Source organism: Nannospalax galili, unplaced genomic scaffold (genome assembly GCF_000622305.1).
Source record: "Nannospalax galili isolate Female #2095 unplaced genomic scaffold, S.galili_v1.0 scaffold95, whole genome shotgun sequence".
Classification (NCBI taxonomy): domain Eukaryota; kingdom Metazoa; phylum Chordata; class Mammalia; order Rodentia; family Spalacidae; genus Nannospalax; species Nannospalax galili.
Genome location: NW_008342393.1, coordinates 963,490 through 973,583, shown reverse-complemented (window position 1 = coordinate 973,583; position 10,094 = coordinate 963,490). Strand labels below are relative to the sequence as shown.

Below are 10,094 nucleotides of genomic sequence, written 5' to 3'. Positions count from 1 at the left end.
CAACACTCCCCTACACAACACTCCCCCACACAACACCCCCCACACAACACTCCCCCACACAACAACACTCCCCACACATATCTTCTTTTCGCCTTCACATCTTCTCCTCTTTTTGTTTTTAAAGTACACTGAGTCAAATCAGTGCTGTTTGCTGGAATGTTGACTGATCTGTGCTTGATGGTTTTTGTTTTCAGTACTGGGGATGGAGCCCAGGGCCTTGCACATGCTAGGCACCTGCTCTATTACTAACCCTAACCCCACCCTTTTCTTCATCATCATCATCATCATCATCATTTTGAGATATGGTCTCACCATATAACCCTGGCCTGGAACTCACTATGTAGGCCAGGCTGGCCTGGAATTCACAGAGATCCACCTACCTCTGCCTCCCAAGTGCTGGGATTGAAGCTGTGAGCCACCACACTCATCTTTATTTTGTTGATGTAGTTTATAGCAACAAGCTCACTTATGTAATAGTTTGTTTTTTATTTCCAAAATGAAAATCCTTTAAAGATAGTAGAGTGATAACAGCAATACAGAAATACAAGGTGGCAGTCCTCTGAAGTTCCCCCAGAACCTTCTCCCCGGCCTAGCCAGCAAGCCTTCTGTAGACCAGCAGGGGTGGACCCCAGAGCTGCTCTGAGCCCACCTGTCTGTGTGCTGCTCCCCCAGGGCTTCGAGAGACTCATCTGCAACCAGAGGAAAGAGAATGAGACCAGGGTGGCATTGTGCGAGCTGGGCAACCCCATGAAGAAAGATGCCCAGGTGAGGCCACCCTTACGTCGGCCAGGGGACACCAGATTGGGGGGGGTGCTGAATGGGAATCACATGGTCCTTCAACTCTAGATGCATTCCAGGGTAAGTAGGCTTCTAGGGAAAATGGGAGATAATAGTGGTATCTTGGGGGCTGGAGAGATGGCTCAGAGGTTAAGAGCACTGGCTATTCTTGCAGAGGACCAGTTCGGTTCCCAGTACCCACAATGGAGGCTGACAACCGTCTTACCTCCAGTTCCAGGGGATCCAACTCCCTCTTCTGACCTCCTCCGGCATTGCACAACACGAGTGCACTTTCATTCAGGCAATACAGGCATACACATAAAATAAAAATAATAAGTAAAGGCCAGGCGTGGTGGTGCACACCTTTAATCCCAGCGCTCGGGAGGCAGAGGCAGGCGGATCTCTGTGAGTTCAAGGCCAGCCTGGTCTACACAGTGAGTCCCAGGACAGCTGCGGCTACAGGGAGACCCTGTCTCAAAAAGACCAATAATAATAATAATAATAATAATAATAATAATAATAAGTAAAACACTAAAAAAAATAGTGGTGTCTTTGAAGGGGGAGGACTGGAGGTCACATTCAGAGAGGACATTGGGGTGGTGATTTTGGCTTTTCTCTCTTCCAGATAGGAATCACAATGTTGGTGAGTGTAGAGGACCTGGAAGAGGTTGGAGAGTATGTGTCCTTCAAGCTGCAGGTCAGGAGGTATGAAGCTGGGCAGCGTGCCCACCTCCCACCCTTCTCCCTTCTGACCCTCATGCAGAGACCCCACGACACAGAAAGGTCTGTTCCCTTTCTTCCTCAGAGTCTGCCCTATGCAAAAATCTTTCCCATGTGGTGTGCTGTTGGGGTTTGAACCCGCTAAAGTTCTAGCTCCACCTCAGGCGGTCAGTGGACTGATGTCCCTCACGTGACTTCTTTTCACCCTCTCTCCTCCAGCAAGAACAGTCAGAATCCAAACAGTGAAGCTGTGCTGTTGCAAGTGCAAGTTCAAGCAGCCGCCACAGTGGAGCTCCTAGGGTGAGAGACCAGGACAGGGAATGGCAGACAGAGCCCCACTGTTCAGAGGAGGTGCTGGGGGTGTAGCTCAGGGGTATGGTGCATGGTTAATATGTGCAAGGCCCTGGGTCCCATCCCCAGTACCTCACAAAACAAAAACAAAGCAAAACAATGTGAAGTTTAAGGGGCTCTGGAGGTTCCACCACAGGTCCCTCAGAAAGTCAGATGCACTCTGGGGGCTTGGACACTGCAGGAATTCCTTCCCAGCATCCCTGGTGGTGGCAGCAGATGAAGGTGACAGGGAGCAGACTGGTCTGGACCACTGGGCCCCCAGGGTGGAACACACCTATGAGGTAGGGAGGAGCTTTCCATGAGGTTGGGGAGAGAAGGTTCTGGAAGCTGCAGGTTGGGAGTGGAGGAAGGGTCACTTGCCACCCCACTATCTTCATGCCCCAGCTCCACAACAACGGCCCTGGCACTGTGAGCGGCCTCCGCCTCAACATCTACTTCCCCGGCCAGTCCCAACCCTCTGACCTGCTCTATATCATGGACGTACAGCCCCACGGGGGTCTCCTGTGCTCCCCACAGCCTTCTCCCAACCCCCTCAAGGTGAGCCTCTGGCGGAAGGAGGACCTGTGGGAGGGAGGAGCAACAGTCATCTCACCCCAGGGGTGGTGGTGCAGACCCTGGAAGGGAACTGACTGCAATCTTGTTCCCCCAGCTGCACTGGAGGCTGCCCACTCCCAGCCCTTCCCCTACTCGCACTGTCCATCACAAGCGTGAGCGCAGACAGGCGTTCCTACAGGAGCTGGAGCAGCCTGGGCAGCAGAACCCAGTTCTCGAGGTGAGAGGCTCTGTGGGCTTCAGCTGGCGCCTCCCTGGGGGGTCTAGGAGCCAGAGGAGATGGGAGGCAGGGTGAGCGGTTGGGGGTGTGATGGTGGGCCACCCTCGTTTCCACGAAGTACTCCAAGACGATGCTGGACTGGCATTTGGCAGGGTGGGCTAGGGGACACCTGGATTTTTTAAGCTTTCCTCTATTTTAAAGAAGTGCTAAAGAAAGGTTACAAAACACTGGGCACTGAAGGCTGTGGATTGACTCCCGCCTTCTGGATTCGTCCCTACATCTCTGGGACTGTTGAGCAAACTGATAGGTGAGATACCGTCTGAAGCATCCCCAGCAGCAGGCCAGAGCTGCCTGATCCTCCTGGCCTTCTCAGTGTTGGGTCCTTGGTTGATGGGGGATGATAGGCAGGAGGGGCTGGGGACTTAAAGACATATCCCCTCAGAGCTGCAACTCGGCGCCCTGTACAGTGGTGCAGTGTGAGCTGCCGGAGATGGTGCGCGGGCAGCGGGCCATTGTCACGGTGCTGGCCATGCTGGGACTGTCCAGCCTTCGCCAGGTGGGACTAGAAGCGGGTGGGCAGGGCCAGGACTGGATCAGTGGAGCCGGGGTGGGAATTTGCCTGGGGAGGGGCGGGGCTAAAATGAGGCGGAGCTTCCCATCAGGGAGTCCCGGGCCTGGATTCCCGCCACCCACAGGCCTTCTGTGGTTGCTGCAAGTGGCTGTCATTCCCGCCCCCTGCAGAGGCCTCAGGAGCAGTTTGTGCTTCAGTCGCACGCTTGGTTCAACGTTTCCTCTTTACCCTACGCGGTGCCGCCGGTCAGCCTGCCCAGCGGGCAAGCTCTGGTGAGCGAGCCGGACTGCGTGAGACAACCTGAAAGACCCTTGTTCTCCCCATCAGCGCCCAGCCAGCGTGGGGCAGAGCCTTTCCAGGGATGAGGGGCGGGGCCTCCCTGGGACTGATGTGTGGTTACTGGGAGGTTGCTTGGCTGGGCATTTCCCCTACCCTGGTCAGGCCCCTAGTTGTGAATGGCGAATGACACCCAATTTGCCCCCAGGTGCAGACACAACTGTTTCAGGCCTTGGAAGAAAGGGCCATTCCGATCTGGTGGGTGCTGGTGGGTGTGCTGGGCGGCCTGCTGCTGCTCACCCTTCTAGTCTTGGCCATGTGGAAGGTGAGCCTGAAGAGGAGGCAGAGTTCGAAGGGGTCACAGGCTGGGAGAAAGGGAGATACAGGACCTGTCCTACCTACATATTTATTATTAGAATGTTATTTTCTGGGCTGGGTGTGGTGGCCTTTAATGCCAGCACTTGGGAGGCAGAGAAAGGCATGTGGATCTCTGAGTTCAAGGCCAGCCTGGTCTACATAGTGACTCCAGGACAGCTGGGGCTACAGAGAGACCCTGTCTCAAAAAGACCAAAAAAAAAAAAAAAAAAAATTAAAGAGGAAGCACCTCTAGATCAAAACAACAACAACCACAAACCAAATCCAGCTTCTCAGAGTCTAGGGCTGTAGCCCCATGGCATGTCTCTAAACAGTGAAAGATCTTCTGTAGGTATAGAGGGTCCAAGGCCTGTGCTGCTCCAGGGAGAGGACCTTGTGGCAGACTGACTTCTAGGTTTCTAGTGTATGTCCTCACTGTCACTCTGGAGCCTGGAACCTGATTTCTGTGCTCTGACCCCATCCCCTGTGCCCCCTTAGGTGGGCTTCTTCAAACGGAACCGACCACCTCTGGAGGAAGATGAAGAGGAAGAGTGATAGCACCATTACTCAGTCCTGAGAAAGGCTGGGGTGGTGCCTGTGTCACCCCTCATCTCCATTCAGTTGCCCCTGCTCATTCCTCCAGGAGTTGGAACTGTTCCCTGGGAGCCTTCCCCTCTCAACAGAGTGGGCACACCCCCTTTCCTATTGCCTAATAAACAGGTTGGCCCTAACAGTCACAATTCTGCCTCCTCTTGGCGTTAGAGGAGAAAAGAGGGAACTGAAGGGATATTTCTGGGGACCAAGGCTGGTGGCAGTTTGAGCAGAGTGAGACTCTGCCAGTGAGTTTGCAAATGGCTGTGGGGGAGCAGGAGAGGAAGGGTGGAAGGGCCTCTGGTAAAACTGTTTGGGGGTAGGTGGCATGAGGTGGGGGAGCACCAGAGAAAGAAGGTCCCTGGTTGGCAGTTTTTAACTGTGCATTTAAAAAAGAATTTAAATTTTTTTAAATTTTGTTTATTGTGTGTGTGTATGTGTGTTTTGCCTGTATGTATTTGAGTGCACCCATATGTGCAGTGTCCACAAAGATCAGAAGAGAGCATCAGATCCCCTGGAACTGGAGTTACAGACGGTTGTTAGCTGTCATGTGGGTGCTGGGAACCAAATCCAGGTCCTTTGCTAGAGCAGCCGGTGCTCTTAACCACTCATCCATCTCTCCAGCTCCTACACTGCGCATCTTTAATGATGTTTGGGGTGGGGCGAGGGGCAAACCTCAGTATGATCTAAGACTTGGGAAAATGTCCTGCTCTTCCTCTCCTTCTCCCCCAAAAAAGGCCTTTAAAGCTATGTTCTGAATGAAGAGGGACAGGAAGGCTGGCTGTCTCAGCCTGAGGAGGACAGTGTCACACCAGAAGATGTCGCCCTGGCACTGTTCCTACTAACATGGGTCTCCTGCTAGGAACGGGGGTGAAGATTGGAAGGAGGCTTTCCAGCTGTGGTGGCTGGAGTTCTGAGACAGAGGTAGGGTGTTCCCTGGGGTGGGGGTGGGGTTGTTGATTCATATGTTCCAGAAATAGTTTTTAGATAAAAAATTAGAAGTAGATTTTGAGCAACAACTATGTGCTGGGACTATTCGAGAGCTGGGCTGAGCAGTGAACAAAGAAAGTCCTTGCCCTATGGAACTTAACATTCAAGTGGAAAAAAGGAGTAAAGCAAAAAATAAATGCATGGTCACTGCTAGCCCGGGCAGTGAATGAAAACCAAGGAAAGGGACCAGGCCTGGTGGCACAGGTCTGTAATCCCAGCTACTCAGGAGGCGGAAGCAGGACAAGCACAAGTTCAAGGCCTGTCTGGGCAACTTATTAAGACCATGTCTCAAAATAAAAAATAATAAAAAATAGGGCTGGGGGTGTAGCTCAGTTTGTAGAGCTACTTGATATTTAGGAAGCCCTGGGTTTAGTTCATGGCACCGTATATAGGATCAAAAGTTCAAGGTCATCCTCAGATACACACGCCTGGCATATATACAACTTTGTCTCAAAAAAAGGCTTTTAACATATGCCTTTTCCCAGCTCACTAGCCCACTGCTATTCTTAGAGTGCTTTCTTCCTTCTTAATAAACTATCTCTATTTTTGTTACCGTAAAAAAGTAAAAAAAAGCGGGGCTTGGTGGCACACACCTTTAATCCCAGCACTTGGGAGGCAGAGGTAGGTGGATCTTTGTGAGTTCGAGGCCAAGCCTGGTCTACATAGTGAGTTCTAGGCTAGCTGGTCTCCCTGTAGGGAGACCCTGTCTCAAAAAGACAAAATTTTTAAAAAGTAATAAAAATAAAATGAAAGCTAGAGATATAATCCAGTGATAGAGCACTTGCCTAGTATGTACAAGACCGTGAGTTGAGGGCTGGAGAGATGGCTCAACAGTTAAGAGCATTGACTTCTCTTACAGAGGACTCAGATTCAATTCCCAGCACCCACATAGCAGCTAACAACTGTCTATAACTCCAGTTCCAGAGGCTCTGACTCTCTCTTCTGACCTCTGCGGGCATTGCATGGCATGGATGCACCTACCTACATGCAAGCAATACACTTATACAAATTAAACAAAAATAATAAATAAATTTTTTTAAAAAGACCCTGAGTTGAGAGCTGGGTGTGGTGGCACATGCCTGTAGTCCCAGCACTTGGAAGGCAGAGGCAGGCAGAGCTCTGTGAGTTCAAGGCCAGCGTGGTCTACATAGTGAGTTCTAGGCCAGCTGGGGCTACAGGGAGACCCTGCCTCAAAAAGACAAAAAAAAAAAAAAGACCCTGAGTTGATTCCCCAGTACTGGGGGGGGAGGTGGGAGGGGAGAAGGGAAGAGAGAAAGGGGAAAGAAGAGGAAGAAGAGGAAAAGGAAGAGGAGGAGGAGAGCAATAGAACACATATGGGTGTTGGGGGACTGCCACTTTCCAAGGTTTTCAAGAGTAGTTAAGGAAGGGTCCCTGATGGGTCAGCAGAGGAATGAGTGAGCCGGACTGTCCCATGGGAGTAAAGTGTTCCGGACAGAAGGAGCAACCAGTGCAGGGTGCTGAGGTAGGAGCAGGTTTTGTGAGTTCATGAAGGGGGCCTTGTGACTAGAGATCGGTGGTGAGGGGCCCAGGGGAAGTATCTGTTAGGGAGGCAGGCGGTGGCAGGTGAGCAGACACACCTTGCAGCCCTGCATTGAACATTGAACTTGATGCTAAATGTCCGGGGAAGCAGGAAGCCATAGGTGAAGACTCACCTCACAAGAGCTGCTGAAACTTGATTTTACTCAAAGGGGTAAATGGTAAATTCTGAAAAGAATAATTTGACATTCATGCATGGCAAGTTCTAGAACAGGTTTTTAGCTGGGGGACTGTGAACATTTAAGAAAAGATTAAACCCTGATCTTTGAACAGCAGCCAAATCCCCTCCCAAGCCAGTCATGGCAGTTGGATGGCCCAGGCCACATATCTTGATCCAGCAAAGCATTTGGCATTTGTTCTTACAGACATTCAGAAATGTGAGCTGGATCTCAGCAGCTGGGATTTAGACTTGGATGCTTCTGATAAAGCTGAGGAGGTCTCTCTGGGGTGTCTCAGCTCCATCCTAGCCTGGGCTGCCTGGTGATGTGCAGAGCTCCTCGAATAGAGGCAGCCAAGCTCTTCTGCCCTGCAGATGGCTTCTGGCTGTGGTAGTGATGGTGGTAATACAATAGGCAACTGAAGCAGATTCAAGGCAGCTTTGACAGATTGTAAAATTGGGTTGAAACCAACAAGATGAAATTCACCAAGGATGAGTGCTAAATCCTGTGCTTAGCTTCCAAAAAAAATTGGTTACATAAGAATAGGACTGGGAAATCTGGTTAGGTGGAAATTTCTGTAAAAAAGAAAGAGATGCCAGAGGCAGTGTCACATGCATGCGATCCCAATCTACTCCCAGGTAGCTGCTCAGGCGTCTGAGGTGGGAGGATTGTGAGTTCAAGGCCAGCTTGAGACCCTTCCTTTAAAAAGGAGGCTCCCAGCGGAAACAATTGTGCTGAGGAAGAGGAAGAAAAAGACACAGAAACAGCGATGGGAGTCGGGGAGAAAGGGAGGAAACAGGAAGAGGAGAAAGGAAGAAAAAAAGAGAAAAAGAAAATAAAGATGGGGGGTAAAAGGAAGGAAGACAGGAAAGGAGGGAATAGGGAAGAAGGAAGGGAAAGGTGAGAAAGACCTGGTGGCTTCGTCCACAAGCTCATTATGAAGTCCCCTGAAGTCAGAAAACCTAACTAGAAGGGAAGCCTGCTGTCCTCTGGGGGAAGAGGTCCTTGCCCCAGGTATACTGTCCCCTCTTGGACACCACCTTGTGCTAAAGAGGTGACAGGCCAGAGAGGGCCAGGAGACAGTTACAATATCCCGTTAGATGAGGACCTGACCATGTGGAACAGTTGAGTGATGACGACAGCTGGAAATAATGAACCGGAGGGAAAGAGAGGTTGGTTGGGGCTAGTCTTCAAATGTGAGGCTCAGTGACTGAAGTAGCAACAATCCAGTCCGTCATGAAGCCAGAACCAATGAGACCAATGCATGGTTCTGAGGAGAGGAATCTGCTTCCACCCCTGACAGGTGAGTACTCCAAAGACTGTTATTACCCCAGAGACAGCAGAGCCCCTCCTCACCCTGGACCAATAGCACCATTTATTTTTATTTTTATTTTATCTTATTTTATGTGTGTGAGTGTATTTCTTGTATATATGTAAGTGTACCCATACTGTGCCAATGCCAAAGGGTGTCAGATCCTCTGGAACTGGAGTTTAGACAACGGTTGGCCAACATGTGGGTGCTGGGAATAGAACCTGGGTCCTCTGCAAGAGCAGCCAGTGCTCTTAACTCAGTCATCTTTCCAGCCCCACACCATTTATCTCTTTATTTATTTATTTATTATTTTATTATTTTGGTCCTTTTGAGATAGGGTCTCCCTGTAGCCCCAGCTGATCTGGAACTCACTACATAGACCAGGCTAGCCTTGAACTCACAGAGATCTGCCTGCCTCTGCCTCCCAAGTGGTGGGATTAAGGGCATGCGCCACCACACCTGGCATTATTTTTTAAAATATTTTATTTTTTTATTTTATTTTATTTTATTTTTTTATTTTTTAGAAGAAGCATTTCATTACAGCTTTAACATACTCAATAACAATTTCCAGAGCAAAGATACATCTCTTTCAAAAGTGGCTATAAATTTTTTAGGTCACAGTGAATGGATACAGTTATACGATATTGAACTATTGTTTTTATTTTATGTGTATGAGTGCATTGCCTGCATATATGTAAGTGCACCCGTGTCATGCAATGCCTGCAGAGGTCAGGTGAGGGCGTCAGATCCCTTGGAACTGGAGTTATGGAAAGTTGTTACGAGACCTGTGGATGCTGGGAATTGAACCCAGGTCCTCTGCAAGAAGAGCCAGTGCTCTTAACTGCTGAGCCATCTCTCCAGCCCAATAGCACCATTTATAGCACCCCTGCTCCTGTCAGATTTGTACTAGAAGTTGTTTTTTTGTTTTGTTTTGTTTTGTTTTGTTTTTGTCTTTTTGAGACGGGGTCTTCTTGTAGACCCAGCTGTCCTGGAGCTCACTATGTAGACCAGGCTGGCCTTGAACTCACAAAAATCTTCCTGCCTCTGCCTCCCAAGTGCTGGGACTAAAGGCGTGTGCCACCACGCCCGGCTTGTACTGGAATTTTATATAATCTCTTTATAGCAACCCTACTTAGTAGAGATTTTTACAGTTCCCATTTGAAAGGATAAGTATGGGTGGGGGTTCATTCCTGAAATCCCAGCTTTCTGGAAGCTGAGGCAGGACGATCGCCATGAAAACGAATGAGGACCAGAAGGCTGAAAATAACATGCATCGCCTGTTTCTAAATGAGGCCAGATATGACCCCAGGTTAGCTCCCCAGGGCTAGAGAGGGCAACCTCTGCACTGCACAGTGGAGCAGGAAGCTTTAACTCTGGAGACACCCAAAACCTTTGAGAGTAAGCAATAGCCATTTTTCTACCCCTCTAATTTTGCACCAAATTTCAGGGCCTCTCGAACCCAGATCCCTGTGATTGACCACTAATCCCTATATTCCTTTACAGCTGATTCTAGGAGCATGGGGTGGGGGTCTCCGGGGTGGGGGGCTGTGTGTGTGGATCTCCAGGATGGGGTTCTTCAGGACGGGGGTCTGTGGCGTGGAGGGCTGCGGGGTGGGGGTATCCGGGGTGGGAGCTTCAGGGGCTATGGGGTGGGGCTCTCCGGGT

General features: G+C 50.1%; 1 protein-coding gene across 2 annotated transcripts in view; it reads left to right on the top strand.

The window, feature by feature from the left end:
• The window catches only part of Itga2b (integrin subunit alpha 2b), a 17,429-nt gene extending 12,774 nt beyond the window's left edge, over window positions 1–4,655 (top strand). Inside the window, exons 21-30 of one of the 2 annotated variants that reach the window (XM_029566035.1) lie at window positions 673–765; window positions 1,403–1,482; window positions 1,717–1,797; window positions 2,030–2,129; window positions 2,233–2,385; window positions 2,498–2,620; window positions 3,063–3,176; window positions 3,362–3,463; window positions 3,676–3,792; window positions 4,320–4,655. In XM_029566035.1, coding sequence (XP_029421895.1) covers window positions 673–765; window positions 1,403–1,482; window positions 1,717–1,797; window positions 2,030–2,129; window positions 2,233–2,385; window positions 2,498–2,620; window positions 3,063–3,176; window positions 3,362–3,463; window positions 3,676–3,792; window positions 4,320–4,376 — 1,020 coding nt within the window. In that variant the 3' untranslated portion in view covers window positions 4,377–4,655. The remainder of the gene's footprint in view (window positions 1–672; window positions 766–1,402; window positions 1,483–1,716; window positions 1,798–2,029; window positions 2,130–2,232; window positions 2,386–2,497; window positions 2,621–3,062; window positions 3,177–3,361; window positions 3,464–3,675; window positions 3,793–4,319) is intronic. The other variant, XM_008838190.3, reaches the window with a different exon arrangement.
• The last annotated feature ends 5,439 nt before the right edge of the window (window positions 4,656–10,094 follow it).